Consider the following 21,265-nt stretch of genomic DNA (forward strand, 5'->3'; position numbering starts at 1 on the left):
TGGTTACTAGTGGAAAGACAGTTCAGAAACTGAAACCGATTTTTTTCTTTACCAAGGATTCCCAGCCTGACGACTGGGAATATTCATGAGCATGTGAATCCATGCCAGACCCATGCTGGAGAACAACAGTTACAGGTAAGTAACTTGTTCCTTTTCTCACATTTACACATGCAAAACTCACAGGCCGGGAACCGCCATCTTGTGCTAATCTTATCCGTTGATCAGTCGCCCTAAATTCAAGTCCCCTTGCGGCAGTAATTCAGATCACCAACCCCTCAAGCTGACATCACAAGACACTTGCGCTCCTTTTGACAACGTGAACGCATGTCTCAGGTTAATGTCCTCTGTGCGTAGTCTATTGACATGTCTCCATGGAAATGTCAAGACATCTCTTACCTAAATAACTATCAACAAACCCTTGCTGATCAGACAACATTGGAGTTTTTTGTTCCTTAGTGTCAGCGTATTTCATTCTAACCCCTCCACAAGGTCTTTTAGCGCTATTCAGCTATCTACCAAGAACAACGTATTGAGAACAGGTAGTTACACTGCCTCTAATGAATTAACTGTGTAAGCCCTTTGTATATAAAAATTGTTTACAAACCATATTAAAATTCTATTTGTACATGATTTCTTTTTTACATGTGTCAGTGTGAAATTTTAAAGTTTGGGCCTATTACTCTCGTCTTTGCACTATTGGTTTTAATAACATGTCTGTTTCTTCTATTATTTTTCTTTAACATTTTATTTAAAAGTAAAACCTCATTTCATGACTTTATCCAAACAATAACTTGTGTAAGGAGATTTGCAGTTTTCCTTGTTCTTGGGTAGGACCCTGGCACCGGTGCGCCCAGTAAGATTACTTCTGGCTCCCTGGGAGTGGTCACTGGAGTAATGACTTCTATAGCAGAAATGCAGTGGTTCCAGAACGTTTTCACAATGGTGCAGGTCCACCACATATGAAAGTACGAGCCAAGCTGTTCACATTTGCGCCAGCGCTGAGGTACGAGAGATTTTTGGAACTAGTGAAGGTGTATTGGGGAGTAGTACCAGCGAAGGAGCAGCTTATAGGCACATTCTCGGTATGTGATGCAAAATGAGGAGGAATGGGTTCTGGTCCATATGTCCACCCAGGTTTGATCTTCCAGTGGATGCCTTAGGTCCGTTTCCCACTGTGCCATATATGGGGACCTAAAAGAAAGCACATCTTCTTGTAATAGTTTGTAGAGGCTAGAGATCCTACCTCTCGCTGATGTCCCTTGCAAAGTAAGTTCAAGAGGGCTGATATTTTGTGTGGCTCACTGTCGGACTACACCAATGCTGAAGTTGAGAGTAAGAGAATCTATCCGTTTCAGCCAATTGAAAGGTCGATTTACAGTTTTCAAAAGTTCAGGGTTTGCCATTTTCAAACATTTGCCCCAGAAATTCTAGTCCCCCCTTGGCCCAGTTTCTAAAATTCTTCAAGGGGTGAGACCGGGGAGAAAAGGCTGGATTGTGGAAGATCGGGTGTTTGGACCCAGGCCACGTGCGTCTCCCTTGGATTTTAGCACCCAGTCGCATATACTAAGGGCATTTCTGGTGGTGGCGAGGATCCCCAACCAAGTCCTCTGCAGTGGTGGGGTGGAACATACGGGAGAAAGCGGAGAGGAAGCAAGAGTTGGGACTGCTCCAACTCCACCCATTTCGGGGGCCCTGTCAACATGCACCCAGCCTAGAAGCGTGCCAACTGTGACACCACTCTGTATTTACACACGTTAGGGACCCCCAGACCTCCCAAGTGGGAGCTGGCCATCATTACTTTTTGATATAGTCTTGCTTTCTTCCCTCTCGATATAAACCGGAGCATTTTCCTCTGCAACTGCAGAAGGGGGCGGGGGGTAATTGGATTGTAGTGGGCAAGAAGGAGAAGAAGTAAAGGAACGGTTGGAGAAGATTCATCTTGCAGGCCGTGATCCGCCCGATAAGTGATATCTCCTGGGAAGTCCAGCGTTTGCAATCCTTTTCTAATTCTTTAAAGAGAGGGGAGAAGTTCATTAGATAAACATCCTTTGGACGTGCCGGGATCTGGACCTCCAGGTAAGGGATAGATTTCCTGTCCCACTGAATAGGTCATAGGGGCTTGAGGGATCTCCAGTTCCATAGTTTAGTTTATTATTTAATAATGCGCTCCTGTTAGGGAGAATTCTCTGTTTAGGCTGAATTTCCTAACCTAGTGAGTCCCCCAGCAGCTTTGCTGGATTTTTGGGGTTTATTTTTTTCTCCTGCCAAGAGTGAGACTCTTTTACCCTCACTCTATGACATGATTTGAGTGTGTTCCTTTGACTCTAGATGTGTTTAATGGGCTATGGGGTCTTTTACTCCATAGGGCTTCATGTGTTTTTGTGATGTGTGTTACACAGCACCCTAAGTGCAGTAACACAGGGGTGTCATAGTGACCCCCCAGTATAGACTCCATACCCTGGGACTGACTACTGTCTCCCAGGGCATATAAAGTCACCATTGACTTTACTAGTCTTGAATTCTGAACAGAACCAGTACAAACCATCATATTGTGGATGTACTGGCCGGGGCAATTCGATTGCCCCGGGGTCTGTTAGTCGAGGGGGCACGTCTCCGTCCCCCCTGATCGAGTTTTGGCTGATGGCAGTGGATACTACTTTTTATATTCAACCGTGAATATTTCTCTTTGGGATTTTCCCATTGTTCAAGGCTACTATCTTTATTTATTGAATTACGATAGCCTCGAACATACCACCGGTTTATTTATTTATTAATAATTCTCCGGTTGGTATTTTTTGCCAGAACTCGGTTCTAAAATGGCGTTTGTGTTTTCTTCTGTGACTCCAACCCAAGTCGAGCCCTTTGTTCCACTGTTTTGGCGGGCTTCTCCACAGAAGCCTCCAAAGTGGTGCCACTCTGTCTGGGGTACTTAGGAGGGGTGGGGGGGGATTTAGGCACCCTGGACTGAGTTGCCTAAGCAACTCAAGTCGCACTCCGTCCTGATTGGCCCAAGTGGTGAGCCGGCCGGCTCACCACTTAGCATGTTTGAGTGACAGCTAGGCTGAGTGACTGGGGGTTTTCTGCATAAAAGCAGGGCTTTGGGGACTGGAATTCAGAAGTCGCCACAGGACCTAAGAATCCGACGAGGGAGAAGCTGAGCCGACCTGCCACGACCACACCACCGGTGGAACCCTGCTGGACCGTCTCACCACTTTTCCCAACGACAGAGGAGATCTCCCGCCGGAGAGTCTTCTTCCTTTGACTGGTGCGGATAACCAGTTTCACCCTCTTTTCGACTTCCCGACTCATCTCGTGGCCGCCTTGCCTGTGCCAAGCACCCCGGCAACCGGAATACCACGTTTTACCACGACCGCGAAATAAAGGGTAATATCTTTAACCGGAAAACTCTGCGGCTCGTTTCTTCCCTGGCAGTGCAACGACCTTCATCTTTCCTCCAAGTCGAGATATTCTCTTCCCCCTGGACGACGCCGAGACTTGCACCCGCTGCCAGGAACAACTGCCACCGCTGGAGGATCCTTCCCACTTAAGGTACCGTGTTCCGCCTGGCTTCCCTTGCCACCGACTGTACGGGGTAGATTTAGCCCCCGGCTTTCGAACCTGGGTTAGCCTTGGACACCCTGGCTAAACTTTTCTGAGCCTCTCTAAACTCTTTTCGAACTCTCTGCAAGACTTTCAAAGTCTAGTGTAACTGTGTGATCTTGGGCGCATTTGTGCTCTGCTCTCTCTAAGAGTGGGCCCAGCCTATGGACTTTGGCTCACCAGTGACTTTGGCTCTTCTGCCTTGCTAAAAAGTGTTCCTAAATCTTAGAGTGGTGTATCTTCACATATTCTGCCTTTTTCCCCTTCCTTTTTCATGAACTTATTGGAGTGCCATCTATAGGTAAGCGCTCACCTCTGTCTGGAAATAAGTGGTGTTAACTAAGACTTGTCCGATAAGGAATAAGGGTTGTATATATCATAATAGTAACTGTGTTTAGAGTGTTTTACAATAAGAGTGCTGGAGTATTTCAAACAGTGTGTTTTTAAATAAATAATTATATACTTTGATACCAAAGCTCTGGTCAGTATTTGCTTGTGCTATTGTGTCTGGGTGCCTATTGTGTATACTTTGCATACTGCCTAACTCTTCTTGAGGGAAGTCTGACTGCTCAGCCACAGCTACCAGGTAAATCTGGGTGGTACAGACTGCTACCAAGTGGGTTTACTGCTAACACCTGTAGTCCTAAATCTTTTGCAGTGTTCCCAAAGGGAACTGCACAGGTTTCTGCCTAACAGCTCCAAACCCTGGGGTAGCCGGGCGCAGCGGTAACAAGAATATTTAAGCTTAGTTGCATACAATAGTTACAGTACATGATTATTACAGTATTTACAGTACATATATACGAGATATGGGTACATCACATCACAAAGGAAGAGGAGAGATAGTCTATAGTACAGGTTTCAGAAAAATCATGGTAGTGACGTACAGAAATCCTAGATCTCGTGCAGGGGAACAGTTTGATGGGCGTCATTAGTCCAGAGCCAACTTTTCACGTCGCATCTGAATCTAGAGTAGGGCTGATCAGCGCTCAACGCAGTGGGGAGTGCATTCCAGGCACGGACATTCCATAAGTCCCAGAGCCACTGCCAGGGCTGCAGACTTCTCATAATTAATGGTGAACCCCACTACCTCCCCAAACCTGCATAGCTCTTGGAGAGAAGATACTAGTGAGGAATGGATATCTGTTATTGACAGCAGCACGTCGTCACCGAAGAGCGAGATCTTATGCTGAGAGACGCCAATTGGCAAGCCTTGGGGTCCATGCAAACCTGCGGCGCAAATGGCTGCATTATCAGGGCAAACAGGAGAGGGTTGATAGGGGGCATCCCAGTCTAGTTCCACAGGTCAGGGGAATGGGTTTCCGATTGATTCGTAAAGAGGTTTTCGGAGACTGGTCATTAGCCTAAACCATGTCACGGAAGCTTGGGCCAAAGTGAAAGGCCTCTGGGGTGAGCTGTAGGAAGGACCAGTCTACTTTATCAAAGGCATCCAGAGCCAATAGAGCCAATTTGTGACTCCTGGGCCGCTATGTACACTAAGTTTAGGGCTCTACAAATATTGTCCCTGGTTGACCTATTTGTTATAAACCCTGTTTCATCAGCGTCGACTAGTTTAGGGAGAATGGACGCTAGGCGGTTTACCAAAACCTTTGAATAGATAGCTATAAGCATCAATGTTTAATAGGGAGATTGGTCTGTATTAATTATTATATCTGGGGTCTTTTGAGGGGGCGTGGCCACCGGACCATGGGATAGGCTGCATACCTCAATGGCTCCTGCTGATCCTGACATAATCCTGCCAAGTCCACAATAAGGAGGTGAAGCTCCGACCTCTGGAACATCCCTACAGCTGTGTGAATAGAAGCTGCATGCAGCGCACAAAACTGCTGCTAGAACCGGATCCCGTGGAGGGAGTTATACGGAAGTCCAAAAAAAGATCGAGCAAAATGGCCGCTGCCCGAGAACAAAGAGACTGAAAAGTACACTTTGTGACCTGCGCCGAGAGGGAGTGAGAGCGCCTGCAGCCCAACTAAAAACGGGGAAGTGTGTGCTACGGCCGGGCAGCGCTGCTGAGGCGTTAGCTGCTGGCGTGGAGAAGATGCCGGGTCCCCGCAGGGTTCGTTGCAGGACGCAGCCACTCCTGTACTGCGGAGGGTGGACAGTCTGTGCCCGACGGTGCGTGGACCAACCTGTGAGCCGACTGGGGTCAGAGGAAGAGCAGACCCAGCTCTACGTCTGGGGAAGATCCCAGCGTGCCCCGACCTGGGGACACACACAGACCCGGGAGCGCGAGAGCCCCAGGGGCCGCACTGCACTGCTTGCGGCCCAGGGAGGGGCTTAAAGAGAAGTCGCCCCCCCCCGTGAACTGCAGGCTGGTGCTAAAGATCAGGGACTGCGGTGCAGCGGGACATATTGCTGCTAGCCCGGTGGTGTGCGGAACGAAAGGGAAACACCATGGCGCAACAGTTGCAGCTGAAACAACGTAACACTGAGCCAGCGCTCCGGGAGGGGCGGTGAGGGAGCGCTAATTTCGCATGGGCTTAGTCTGCCAGCAGGCCGACAGAACAAGTGGGATATGACTGGAGGAGGCTCATACCGACATTACCAGTGGACAGAAAAGGCACATGGTGATTGCAGCCACAACAATAGGCAGGGGCACTGCAACAATCCCCTGAACAACGTGTTTGCCTGGATGGTTGTGGCGCTGGGAATCCCAGTAAAGTGTGGAATACACAAAATCATAGCACAAGCGAGCACACCAGGTGAAGGGGGGGCCAAGGGAGACTGACCTGGAGCCCCGGATGGGGATGGCCAAAAATGCAGCGCCAAAAGAGAAAAGGAGAAATGAAGCCATGGAATGCTAAGCGGTACAAACCATAAATAGACACAGGTAAGGTACTCGCTGCCCAGAGATCCATCATAATTACCAGATAAGGCGATACTCGGCACGTCCCTGACACAACCGGGGATAGCTGGAAGAAAGCAGACAGTGAATGCGCAGAAAGCGAACAGCAAATATATAAAAAACAGAGCAAGCTGTGCTAAGGCTGGGAGCGGACCACGAACCCTAAAGAGCAGAAGTAGTGACACGGCCCTACAAGGGCCGGTATACAGAGACAATTGGAGTGGAAGCTAGCAGGAGACGTGGGAGAACACAACCCACTCAAGGGACAACACAAATAGCACACATGGACTTAAACCACAGCCTCCCTCATGGACCACAGCTAACTACGAACCAGTCTTAAGAGCCGGAGATTACACCCTCGAGAGCCCGAATTGAGGCATACAACGACACTGAGATGGCGAGCAAACAGACCAAGACAAAAGGGAAACAGTTGACGCTGGAGGAATACGCAAGAACAACGCAGCGACTGAAGGGGCAAGGAGTAAGGAGAAGACCCCCCCCCCCCCCCCCACGGACACTACCACGGTACGCAAAGATCAGCAGATCCTGGAAGCGATTGCGGACCTGAAACTAACATGGGAAACTAAACTGTAGTCGGCCATGGTGGCACTTAAGGCAACACTGGAACTTAGAGTTGGTGCAGTCCAGGAGGAAGTGAATCTACTCAGACAAGATGTCAGAGCGTTAGCAGAACGCACAGGCGAACTGGAAAAGGAAGTGACCCCAAACACAGCTGCATGTGCGTCCCATACATTGGAGATCCACATCCTGAAACAACACGTTAGCAACCTGGAAAATAGAGCGGAAGAAGCGGAAGGACGTGCCCGGAGAAATAATATACGTATCGTGGGACTACCGGAAGGTGCAGAGGGATCAAACCCAACGCACTATGTCGAGACAATGTTGTTGCAAGAAATAGGAGGAGGGGCGCTCACCCAAGGATTTGCAGTAGAAAGAGCGCACAGAGCCTTAACAATGAAGCCACCGCCAGGACCCCCCCCCCCGATTCCCCCCCCTTTGCCCCTAGACTAATAATTGCCAAAATCCTGAACTATCGAGATAGGGAGAAGATCCTAGAACACTTCCGGAAAGGCGGCACGATACATAGGGCATCGGCGAATATCACAGCATACCTGGACTACACACTATTGGTGCAGAAATGACGTATGAACTATGGATCAGTGAAGAAAAGACTGCGAGAGGCGGGCTACAAATACATGCTGATGTATCCGGCAAAACTGAAGGTGTACCACCGGAACAGAGCCCTGTTCTTTGACACCCCTGAGGACGCAGCAGAGTGGTTGGATGCCCAGAACTGCCCGTCGAAAACAGACAACCAGAGAGAAGCCGGATCAGATAAGTATGACAGCGACTGCAGCATTTGAGTTGCTGTAAAACCAGACACTGGCACTTGAATATAAGCTAGGGCGAAGCCAGCTGGGATAGACATGAGAAGGGTCGAATAAATAAATGTGATCGGGCATGGCGCAATAGTGCACAATCGCAGGAGACCTGAGGGACTCGCTTTCATACCCCCATCGATAGTTTAGTTAGGTTACCGATAGATCAGTAACTCCATGCTGGGTTCGTAATGTCAGTACCACCGAGAAATGACCAAATGCGGGGGTAGCCTGAGATCCAGGGATGTAGCAGGGCAAAAGTTGGGAAGGGTGGGGTGAGGGGAGGGAGTTGGGAGGTGTGCAGTGTATCTAGTTTGGGAGACAAGGGGCGGGATGCCAGTTGGGAGGTTTATGTTGAAATTGGACAGGAAACGAGCCCACACCCACGCCAAGCAGACTCAGAGAGAAGGATAAGGAGGGAGGGAGAAGGGAGAAAATATGGACGAAAATGGGAGATTTTAGAATAGTAACCTGGAATGTCAGAGGCCTCAATAGCTACCTGAAGAGAAATAAGGTAATGATGTACCTTAGAAGGCAAAAAGTGGACATAGCCTTATTGCAAGAAACCCACCTCACCAAACAGAAACAAGAGGTGGTAAAGAAAAAGTGGAGAGGGACCACCATAAGAGCAACGTACTCGGCATATGCCAGAGGGGTAATCATTTGGGTGGCGCCACACGTGTGCCCTTCCAGATGCTACAGGCCACAGTGGAGTCGGATGGGATGATGGTAGTGATCCGAGGGCTGTTGGCGAACAGAGAACTGTGCATCATAAACACATATGCCCCTAACCAAGACAAAGTGGCCTATTTCAAGATACTATATAGTAAAATCAGTCCCCACATAGGAGGCGCGATTGTATGGGGTGGGGACTTCAATTGCACGCTGAACCCCAAAATGGACAGGTCGGATACAAAATTAGAAAAGCCCACCCCTGCAGCGAAAACGCTACAAGTCCTGCTGAGAGACTTTGGTCTAGAAGACATATGGAGTCAGCAACAACCAAATGACGGGTACTACTCACACTATGCCGCCCCACACAACATGTACACGAGATTGGATTACATGTTCACCACTCTGGAACTTGGGGAAATGACGGGTTCAGAATATAAGGCGAGAATATTATCGTACCACTCCCCTCTGGTCCTGGCGTGGCGACATCAGCCCCCTAGAGCCAGGATCCCAACATGGAGGCTTAGAGCCGAGGCATTGAAGGACACCACATTCTGTGAGGACCTAAGGGAGGAGATAATTGGGTATTTTGAAAATAACACGGGAAGCGTGGAGTCAGAGGGAACCCTATGGGAGGCCTTTAAGGTGGTATGTAGTGAGAGGGGCGGCCATATCTACATCTAGAGGGTTCCAAGGGGGAATAGAGCGAGAGTTGCAGGAAACAGAAAAGAAACGAGAAGTAATTATGAAGAGAGGGGGCACCCCACAGGAAGATGCTGAACAGGTAAGCCAATTACAACAGGCTTAGCTCTGGGAGAGGCTATGCAATCTGAATTACAAAAAATACATTGAAAGGCAACATGCAGGGGGAGACAAACCGGGGAGGCTGCTCGCATGGCTATACAAGAATGAGACACCAAGATCAGCAATTAGGGAGATAACGGGAGAAGCGGGCCAGGTCTGGAACACCCAGGAGAGCGTGAACGAGGGATTCCTTAGATTTTACAAACACCACTATGAAGATGCAGGGGAGACGGTAGAGCAGGAGATTCAGAAAACTCTAGAAGATATAGGACTACCTAAATTGAATGAGGAAGACGGGGAGAACCTAGATGCCCCAATAACAATAGTAGAATTATAGACAGTGGAAATACATTTGCCCACGAGCAAAGCCCTGGGGACAGACGGGCTCCCTAGTGAATTCTATAAAACAAGAAGTGCTCCCCCCCATTAAACGAGGCCTTCAAGAAGGGGAGACTGCCGGAATCTCTGAGGGAGGCAGTGATTATCCCGCTTCTCAAACCTGACAAGCCAAGCACAGAACGTGGGTCGTACAGACCCCAATCCATGGTAAACCAGGATAGTAAAATTCTCACTGCAGTGCCGGCGAACAGACTGAAGAGCGTAATAAACTCATACACCCCGATCAAACCGGATATGTCTCGGGTAGAAGCATATCCGATAACCATAGGAGGCTCCACCATATCATAGAACAGGCAGAGGGCGACCCAAGTGAAATAGCAATAGTTTTGCTAGATGCACTGAAAGCCTTTGACTCGGTAAAGTGGCCTTGGATGATGGCGGCCTTGAAAGAATATGGGATGGGACCTGGGTATCTGCGTTTGTTGAAAATGGTATATAGCTCTCCAACAGCCAGGGTCAAAACGGGAGCGATAATTTCAGACAAATGGCAACTTAGCAAAGGCACGAGACAGGGCTGCCCATGGTCCCCGATGCTGTACATCCTTGCACTAGAACCATAAGAGCTCTGTTTGAGACAGCAGTACGAAGAAATAGAGGTCCACACTAAGGGGGGGACCACACTTGATATCATTGTATGCAGATGATATGCTGCTATACCTGCGGTACCCAGAGGAAAACTTGCAATACATCTTGGAGTTGATGGAGTGCTATGCGACTCTTTCAGCATATCAGTGAACCCCAAAAAATCGTGCATGTCCCCCTTGGGGAGGTACAGAGGAGTCCCACAGAAGAATGTAACTATTTTGCAGATAGCCTGGCAGACCAGAACATCCAGATACCTGGGGATTAACATATATCACACGATTGTAGACGAGCACAAATATAACACAGAGAGGGCAGTATAAGGAATCCAGAACAGCATGGGGTTCTGGGCAAAGCTCCCCTTAGCCATGGTAAGAAGGGCGGCCTTGCTCAAGATGGTGGTCCTACCCAGGCTATTATACTTCTTCGCAAATATCCCATACATGTTGCCCAAATGCTTTTTTAATAAACTCCAGAGTTTATGTAGAGGTTTCCTGTGGCACTACTCCAGAAACAGAGTGGCCCTATGGAAATTACAGAACACGTACAACAGAGGGGGCATAAACCTGCCGAATTTTGAGATATATCACTTGGCAGGACAGCTACAATATGTCGCTATGTGGCTGACGGAAGACGAAACAGCAGAATCTAGATTGCTGAGGGGTGAATGCAAACCTTATTTCCTAAAATAACTGATATGGCTACCCACAGCAGAGCTGCAAGGGCGATCGAGATTGATAAAACTGGGCTGGAAAACATGGCGTAATGCGTGCTGGGCTGTGGGAAACCTGACCAGAAGCTCCCCGCAGGTGCCACACGGGGTGTATGAGCAACTGAGGAAGGTGATCCGCAAACACTAGGAGCCGGTAGGCCTAGCGACCTTGGGAGATGTATGGCAAGGCACAGGATTTCCAAACGATAGTAGACGAAACTGGGATACACACGGGGCAATATATCAAATATACTAGAATAGTTAAACGGGTGAAGGAAACATGGTCCGAAATAGCACTAGAAGAACAACCGGACACTGCCATAGGAACGATGTACGATATCTCGGAGGGAGGGCATGAAATATCCTGGATTTATGAATTGTTGATGTCTAGAGTGGGTAAAGTTGCTCCAATTGAGACGGAACTGGGAGGAGGAAGCAGGAGAACATATGCATGAAGGGCAGTGGGAAAGGGCCCAGAGATACCACAAAAAGGTGTCTAGGAACGCGAGGCTACAGCAGATTCAGTTATATGTCACCCTTAGAGCATACATGACCCCTCGAACGATCGTCAGATTTGGAGGCACAGAAGTACAAAGGTGCCCTAAGTGCGGGGAGGTGGATGCTGGGATGATCCATATGTTCTGGGCATGCCCGGAGGTGGGAAAATTCTGGGAGGATGTTAAACTACGACTAGCGGAAAAAGGAATTAAGCTAGATGTGGAATCCATATGGGCATGCATGATGGGGGGATTCACCAGACCACGCAACCTGAAACACGTTTGCAAACTCAAGGACCTGGCCTACATTCTGACCAAAAGAAGAACAACTATGGGCTGGAAAGCAGCTCACAGACCCAGACGAGATATGGTGGAACGACCTCCTGAAATGAGCTGATGCCGAGACAGTAGCATGGTACAAGGCAGCCAGCAGAGGGGAGGATGATGAAGTGGGACCTCTGATGGCATGGAGACAAATGGTAGCCACATTGACGAGATCCTCCCATGCCAGTTCTAGTGAATATGACACATCCGAGAACTGCGAAGGGGATTAACCCCAAGAGATGGGAAACCCAAGGAACTGAGGTGGAAGCTTGAGTTAACGTGGCGGAAGGGGGGGAAGACAGTAATAGATAATATGCTAATGTATGCTAAGAAACTTGTATCGAAAATGTCGGGTGTGATAGTGTCATGATCTCTGCTTCCAAAAGGTCAGGGTTTTCCCAACTCCCTTGGAAGCAGATCCATAACCCAGGTTCCGAGTGCCAACCAGTCCCAATTGGGACCTTTTGGACCCAGTCCTGGCGCCAATGGCACCAGGCTCATAAATATGCCCAGTCCCAGCGCTGGAAGCGCTGGGCTCATAATGCTTGGGTGGACTTACCTGCAGCAGACCATGCTGCTTACTTGCCTGCCAGTTGAGCCTCTGATCCTCTTCTGTTTGGAACTACTTTTCCTGTTGGGTGGGGCAGGAGCCACTCCCTAGATTCAGAACACTGGAACTCTTCTGGAAAGCAGGAACTCTTTTCTTACCTAGGCGTGGCTGTGGAAGGAGACACCTAAGCACTACAGGAGGCTATTTAAACCACACCCGATGGATGAATCTTGCTTTGCGTTATTCTGCATCGTCTGCAGCAGAACGCTCATCGTGTCTTCTGCATCTGATCCTGGGCCTAAGGAAAAAGGCTTACCATCCTGAATCCAGTCTTCAGCAACACCTATAAAGACAAGAAAGAACAGGTTAGCATTACGGTCTTCAGTGACAGCTCTTCACTTACCTGGTCCATCGGCTGTCACCAACGCCTCGCGCTGCATTCCGGCATCTGAAAGACAAAGGCTTACCTACTCTTCGTGCGCTCCGGAGGTCTTCACACTGCATTCCGGCATCTGAAAGACAAAAGCTTACCAACTCTTCGCACGCTCCGGAGGCCTTCGGCGCTGCATCCCGCATCTGAAAGACAAAACAAGGTGCGTTTAAAGACATTGGGGAACTTTAATACTCACGTGCCATTACTCCTTTCCACATCTAACCCAGTGGGTATTCCGGCACCCTGCAGCCGCTCCGAACTTGTACCTGCAAAATAAAAAGACAGTTAGAGCGCATCGTGAAGCAGGCAACAAGCGCTTACTTACGTGCTTCCAGGCGCTTCTATTCATCACACGGGCTCCATCTTCAACTCACTTCAGCCCGTCATCCGCCATCGCCGGAACCCTGCAAAACAAGAAACATCATTACTAAAGACTTTAAAGACATTAGAATTACTCGAAACTTACAGTTCGTGCAGTAAACGACGGACAGCAGTCCTCTGAAGTCAAGAGGCCTGCTCCCCTTATCCAGTGAAGAAACTGGTTACAGCACCCTGCCCCGAGGCAGATGGAGAGCACGGCGTTCACTTACCTAAGACATCTTACCCTTCGAGTCAGACATACAGTGCACAGAGGTCCAGCCCAAAGAGCCAGCCGTGTGTTACACATCACCGTTGAAGATACGGTATACGCCCAGTCAAGACCGGCGCCTCTACGGGAATCAGGTGAGCGTTACAGATAGTTAAGTTTTGTTTGTTGTAAAAATCAATAAAATACATTTTAAAAAGAAATCTGAGGTCTTTGCTGGGTTTAAGTAGGAGGATGGTTACAGATTCCTGCATGGATGGAGTGATGAAGCCTGATAAACCAAAAGATTTTATCCATGAGAGCACCGCAGACATGTTAATGTTTTCCTCTGCCTGTGCGACTCCCTGCGCCGCCAGGCAGCTTGCACGGGCCAGGGCTCTGCTGTGGCCCGCATTACAAGCTTGCACACCTGTCACTCGCCACCACTTGGTAACAGTCAGTGGGAATTTCCAGATCGTGAAGTCCCTAGGACATGGGCCCACGAGTTGTGATTATTTGACCCCAAATATCTATCTTTTATAACTTCATGCTGCAGCTATGAGACAACAATTTTGGTGGGTTTGAACTGTGCAACACATGCAGATATTAATTAAATGGGGGACCTGAGGGACTGTCCCATGCATTGCCTCTGGAGTTAGTATTGCTGAGTTGGTGGTGCTCCTCATCACTCTGGATCTCCCTGTTCCTATTCCCTATCTTCTCAGTTGTGTCTCCGTCATAGACTACTGTTATGGATATATTTACAATTTACTCAAAGCATTCATGTATTTATTTTATCATTTGTAATGCACATTTCTATATCTTTGTATTCAGTTTGCAGCTATTTAATACATGGTTTTCTTGTTTTGTGCCTTCCACCATGAGAGGGTGAATGGCTGAAATGTGAATCTAAAAGAGACACGCTTGTTAGGATTGGTCTTCCTTCCTGCTTGGATGAGGTGTGCATGGACTGATGTCATCTGCGGAATGTAATTGGTCTTCCTTCCTGCTTGGATGCGGCTTGAGGGGCGCTGCAGAACTAAGCAGCAAAGAGTGTGTGAAGTGATCTTCATTCTACTGGGCGCCCACCATTGTTACACTTACCATCTTTGTGCCTGTGCCACCCGGTAGAGTCAAGTGTAACAATGGTAGGGCTTGGGTGTCTGGCCAACACTTGTAGCTGTGTGCTGGTGGTTTGGGAGACCGGAGTAACAGCTGGTTGCTGTTTTATCAGAGTGTCTGTTCGTGTGAGTGCTTGCCCAGTTTGACTGTGAATGTTTGAGCTCCTGCATGGTTGGTGAGCAAGGTGTGTGTTGTAGAGTCCCTGTTGTTCCTGCTAGATCCATTCAGGGGCCTTTGTTTTGGAAGTTAGATTGTCTTCTGGGTTGCAACGGCAGGATCTTGTGCCAGTCCCTGCGGGGAGTTTGTGCTTGGGTGTGGCAGTCCCATGATCCACTTGTGGCAGGGGTGGATAGGAGGTGTTCAGAGTTGTTTTGAGGGTTGTGGTTGTGCTTGTTTGGTTGCCCAAGGTGGGGTTGGTAGTGCTCGAATGTGGCAGGTCCGAGGTTCTTTGGTGGCGGTGGAGAGCAGAAGGTGTCTGGTGCTGTTTGGCCTGTTTTGGTTTGTAGTTGTGTTGGTCGGGCTTGTCCGTCAGTATGTTGGCTACATCCGTTGATACAAATTCCTTTGATTGGTCCTGGTTTGTTGAGCCTTGTGTGTCTGTGAGATCTGATGCTTGAGGTTGGTGTGGGTATGCTTGTTGTCATAAGGGAAGGAGGTGTTGGCATTGGTCTAGGATTGATCGTCTTCCCTGTTTGGTGTGTGTGGTTATGCTTGTTGCAGTAAGGGAAGGAGGTGTTAGGATTGGTCTTCCTTCCTGCTTGGATGAGGTGTGCATGGACTGATGTCACCTGTGGAATGTAATTGGTCTTCCTGCTTGGATTGATGTCATCTGTGGAATGTATGCTGTGAGCTTGGAATGGTGAGCTTGGAATGTTTGTGGATGAATGTGTTCCAGCCCAGGCAGTTGAGATGTGAGCCTAGGTGGTGGGAGCCAGTGGGCTCTTGTCCTGATATTCCTCTTGATCTCCTGATGAACCTGATTACAGCTGATGGGCTATGTAACTGAATAAAGCTACTGAAGACTTCTATCAACTGGACAGTGTATCCTTTGATATATATACCTGAACATCATGTCATAACAAAGCTTTACGAATACTGTTAAGTACAATGCACCTTTCCCAGCAGTTAGGATTTTCGATTGCCATGTTTTCCACAGACTACCAAGTGGTCTGAATTAGGAAGGTGGATGTATTATTGAAACCGTTTGTAACCAATTCTTTTACACCTCTTGTCCACCAAAACAATCGTCTCTGTTTTGTACCACCAAAGATTCAAACCTGGTTTGTGTGGTAATGTTGGACGGATCAATCTGTTTATGGAGTTTATTCTGTAAAAGTATAGACATACTGTAATTAGGTTTCATAAAGTGTTTATAAGATTTGTTGTTGATTCCCATTTGTTCTCTAGCTAAATGCACTGGACAGTCTTGGACAGACACCATTACACCGAGCTGCTCGTTGTGGCCATCTTCAAACATGCCGATTGCTGTTACAGTCTGGCTGTGATCCATCTATTGTGTCATTGCAAGGTTTCACTGCTCTGCAAATTGGAAATGAAAGTGTCCAACATATACTTCAAGGTACTGTATAATGATGTTTGCTTTAATGTAGAAGTGAACAAATATTTGAAATTAATGGTGAGGCTGTCGACCGAACCTTTGAAGAGCAATTTCTGTTACCCTTTCTGTTAGCCTTTCATATTTGTTGTTGGAGATACAGATGGCCCGAAAAATACTTCAAGCCTCGGAGACAGTTAAAGGTACGGCCATTTTAAGAATATGGTATTCTGAACGTCGGCCTTCACTTTACTTGCTACTGTTTCATTACTTTACTTTATTATACTGCTTTTCCTGTTCTTTAGAGTAAATTGTAGGTAAATGAGATTACCAACTCTGGGGCTTGTGAATCTGTTTAGATTCACATGCTATGGATAGGCTGCCATCCAGTGGTTGGTGTGCAGTATTACATCATGTCTTTGTTTTCAAACTCGTAAAGGGCACCGTCAGGGGCATATCAGTAACACTATCTTTTTTTTTTTTTCATTTTTTGATTGTGGAATTATTACAAACTTTTATCAAGCACAGCTGAAAACCAAAAGAAAATATGGGGAAGCCAATCTCCAATCTAAAATACACAGAGGTCCATCATAATCCAAAACGTTGATAACGACCCATTCTGTTAGGTTCTATTTCCATCCTTATCAAAGACCTCCTTCAAGAACTTCATCAAAGCAAATGTAGCCGAATAGAACTCCTCTCGTAGGAGAAAAGACCAAAATACTTCTGAGTTTTCAAGTTGTCTTTTCTCAACAACCTTGTCTAGGTATTTGGTTTGCATGTCAGTTAACCCTGGGCAAAATAGGGTTATATGCTTCAGTGTTTCTTCCTCCCCCTTCCTTGAGACAGAACCTACAAGTCATCGAAGACACCGGTCTGTAGATTTTCAAAAACTGTTTAGTTGGGAACAAGGTCATCCTGAAATGCATGAACTGATTCCTATACCATCTGTTGGGAAATTTAATCTGGTACTTTGGGAGTGAGCCCAAGCCTTGTGTTCTTCTCTCATTGCGGTTTGGTCTTTATATTGGTTCTTTTCTGCAATTGTTTTAGTCCAGTCATCCTGCCATAGTTTCTACTTCACCCTCGCCGGATTATTAATTAGCTGTTCCAGGTCCACATTAAGATGATTGAGGAGTCAGTCACAGCTGTTTCTCCACTCTGTTAATAGGGTCTCTCTAGAGGTCTTTAACACTGATTCCAAAATTTGTAGCGGATTAGGCGGACAGGTCAACAGGCATTTACCATACAGCACTAGAGTTTTTTCATGTTGATCTCGCTCGCAAAGAGGTGAAACCCAGCTCAAACCTGATTGAGGTTGGGGAGCTTTAGTAGTTTTCTCCTAAACAATCCCTCTAGTGAAGGCCACATTTCCCAGCGACTCTGAGGAAAACCTTCAGCCCTGTATGTTAGTACAGGGGTAACCTTCGCAAGAAAGGACCGCACAGTGAGATATTTCTGTATTTCCTCTGAAGCAGTATTCCCTGGGCAATCAAAGTTTTTAATTTAGCCTTTATGGCCAACTGGCGAGGTAGATTGATCTTACTGTTGTTGATGAAGCCCACAAATAGAGTACTTGTTGGGTCTGGATCAACGGTTGTTTGTTGACGTACCATTTAAACTCCGATCTATACCTGGGACCCTGAGGGCCCAATGCCAAGGTTGTAGTCTTAGCTGTGGTCATCGCCAGTCCGCTTAGGGTTGTCATGATTTCTTCCCCTCATGTCCTCAGCCCTCCAAGATGTCAGGCTGGAGTCAGGCCACGTTCACCTGCATGGCCCTCAAGGGCCTCTCCATCCCTCCAAAGACCCACTTGGAGTCAGACTTGGCGCTTGTGGCACCAGACTCACTCACTCCCATAGGATAACATTGGGGAATTGGACTTGTAGTGCATTGATGGGGACAAGATGGATTCCCCCACATATTTCGTTTCCCAGAACTGCATGTGCAGTCTAGTCTTTTGGGTGTCGTTCAGCCCAGAGACACCTGGGATACTCAGATTATTTAAGCCACGCCCAGGCTGAGAAACATGCTTTGTGTTTTCTGCACCTGCAGCGTGACACTCAACGTGCTCGGATCGGTCTCCAATAGGCCTGCATTTTTCTTCTGCGCTGAACTCCTGCAAGAACAAGAACACTGTTGGGAACAGCCTTACCTTGCAGCACTTCTGCCCATCATTCCTCCTCCTTCTGTTGTGCGGGCATCTTCGGGGTGTCATTCCCATCCCGGCACGCCGCTTCCTAAGAAAAAGGGAAAAGAACAGAAAAAAGGCATTAGTAAGCATTCAGCAAATCTTCGCTTATTTTTAAAGACTGTACGAGCTTCAAACGCTTACCTGAATCCAGGTGCTCTGGGGGAATTCTGTCTCCGGAACTTCTCATCCATCTGCAAGAAGGAAAAGACACTCCAGGTTAGCTTGAAAACATCTAGAGGCGCTGCATACCATGTTTACTCACCGCATTTCTTCTTCATAACCGGCATCCACGCTGAAAATGTCGCGGCACCTAAAAGACACAGAAAAAGAACTCAGTTCAATACAAATACGAAAGGGTCGCATCGCGCTCTCACTCATCTTCAGTGCTACTCATCTCAGCAGCACGTCGCCATCCCCGGATGCGGCCCATCATCTAAGGAAGGAAAGGAACGAAGTTAGAGAACTGTTCAAAAGACTCATGATACTTACTTGTCGGACTCTTGCCGGTGAAGTAACTAGGCAGCAACAAGCCCGCATCAATCAACATGCCCCTGCGCTGAAAGCAGGACAGAGAGAACACTTTCCAAGAAAACAGTCTCCAGTCGAGTAGACTCCAGGGAAGGGTTCGAGGTCGTAAGAGGTCAGAACAGGCTGAGTGACGTCCCCGTAGATACCAGGTGAGCATTACAGGGTCATGTATTCGTGGAGGGCGTCCAGGCTCCTCTGCAATCCGATAGGGGTGAGGTCAACCAGGATCATGCCATCATCAAAGAGTAGGCTTGTAATTGGTTGGTCACCAAGCTTAGGGGGAAAAGAATATCGCCTTATCCCACGTTTCTCTCAGCTCTGGGATGAATAACCCAAACAGTGTTGGGGCCAAAGGACAGCCCTGTTTTAGGCCACTGGGATATTGAAACTCTCCTACGAGCCAAACTGAGTCCAAAGGTATCTCCCAAATTGAATTTTTTTTATGAGTGCCCTTCATGGTGACACGTGTTTCTGCAACATAATAATCAGTGCCTTTTTCAAACCTGGGCTATTTGTGACTTAACAAATTAAAACAAAATATGTTATATGCACAAAAAAATATCAAAACCAAATTAAATTGAGCAATGATTTAAACTTTTTGTAAACCCAAATATAATGCAAGTAACCAATTTTTGGATGGACAGAGATGAGGGATGGGTCATGGGAAGGATATGTATGGTAAAGAGAATCCACATAAAAACAGAAAAAAGGACAAATAAAAATGCAAAATACAAAATGATTACAAATGATGATAAATGACAATCTTAATTATAACTCAGTTGTTGTTAACATATTTTATACTAATATTTTTGAGCTATTGACATATTCTGAATATTAATATAAAATGACTAATTTCTGACTAGTCACAAACTGTTGTCTTAGTTTACCTGCGTACTTGCTTTACAATTATTTCTCCTCACTTTCAAACATTGATATATATGTTACTCCAGTATTATTCTTACGTGTCTCCAAGGACACAAAATACAGCTACCTATTTACTATAACTGAATATATGCAAGAATGCATTCAACACCATTGTCTTTTTATTGTGGTACTGTTACCTGTTAGCTTGTTACTCTCGTGCTGATCATTTGGTTCTACGTTATTTAATCGCGTGACTTTTCATCGCAGGGTTTTTTACCGCAAATTTCTTTTCGAAACAAAAACCCATCACATTTTTTTTTTTTGGGGGGGGGGAATTACCCACCCCAAAACGCACCGTTCACTTTATTTATTTTTTAATCTCACCCCCCCCCCAAAAAAAGATGCATTTTTTTTCGAAAATAAATTTGCGGTAAAAAACCCCGCCATGAAAAGTCCTGCGATCAAAGGACGGTGTACAGATCAGTTTACCGTCTGTTCCTGATGTGTTTAGCGGGTTAAATCCCTGAAATGGGAAATCATTTGTATTACTCATTAATATAATCGCGAGATCGCTCGCCGATTCAAGCTACTGCGTGGGATTTGTAGTTATATTATGTTAAGTATGCCGTGCATATTTTGCCTTAAACTATATTGCGATGGCTATTACATCCTTCTGTCATCAAATGTAGTTGCTCATGCCACCTTACCGCATACTTATAGAGCATTCCTATTACACACTATTGCAGGCTGATCGATTGCGTTATTTACAAAACACTCGTTTGCGTTTTTAATATTATTTGCGTGTATTGCTAATGGTACATTTAATACAGCACACGTTCGTGTGCTAGCTCTTGTAGATCTGGACCATCAAAGACGAAAAACAAACTTACCGTGCAGGTTCGGGCAGCTTCGCCATTTCAGTGAACCTGCATCCATTGTACTCTGCTGCATTTGTAAAACCTTAGCGTTCGTGTTTGTCGGCAGGCGTCAAGGCAACGGGGTAGTCCTTGCTTAGTTGCCATGGCCCTGTCGGCCATATTTTGGGCTAACTTGCATGTATCTTAATGGTGAAATGTGTTTTAATTATCATGCTGACATTATCAATATATAATAATGTGTTCATGTTTGATGGCAACTACTATCACCAACGCCAGGGAGTGGCAATGGGTACAAAATACGCACCGGAATTGGCCAATTTATTCATGGGAATGCTGGAAGATGACATAATATAGAGTGACGGTCAGTATTGCGAGCATGTAGTTGTGTGGGCATGCTATATTGATAATATTCTCCTTATCTGGAGAGGAGAGAAAGAACTACTTCAACAGTTCATAGAACGGATTAACACCAACAAATATGAAATCCAGTTCACTTCAGAAATGGACACTCTATCAATCAACTTCCTGGATCTCACAATTTATATAAAGAACAATCAAATATTCACCAAAACGTTTCAGAAACCAACGGAAGTAAATTCCACATTGTGTGCAACAAGTTGTCATTTACAAAGGGTCATGGGTAATATTCCAGCAGGAGAATTCATACGTGCAAGACGAAATTGTAAAGAGCAATTGCAGTATCAAAGAGAATGTGAGTTA

General features: G+C 46.7%; 1 protein-coding gene across 3 annotated transcripts in view; it reads left to right on the forward strand.

Annotated features, from left to right (window-relative positions):
- Positions 1–21,265, forward strand: part of TNKS2 (tankyrase 2) — a 2,182,082-nt gene that overhangs the window by 785,464 nt on the left and 1,375,353 nt on the right. For all 3 annotated transcript variants that reach the window (XM_069611330.1, XM_069611331.1, XM_069611332.1), the window contains exon 12: positions 15,934–16,105. In XM_069611330.1, the coding sequence (XP_069467431.1) occupies positions 15,934–16,105 (172 nt within the window). The remainder of the gene's footprint in view (positions 1–15,933; positions 16,106–21,265) is intronic.

This window comes from Ambystoma mexicanum, chromosome 8 (assembly GCF_040938575.1).
Source record: "Ambystoma mexicanum isolate Mex_15411 chromosome 8, UKY_AmexF1_1, whole genome shotgun sequence".
Classification (NCBI taxonomy): Eukaryota; Metazoa; Chordata; class Amphibia; order Caudata; family Ambystomatidae; genus Ambystoma; species Ambystoma mexicanum.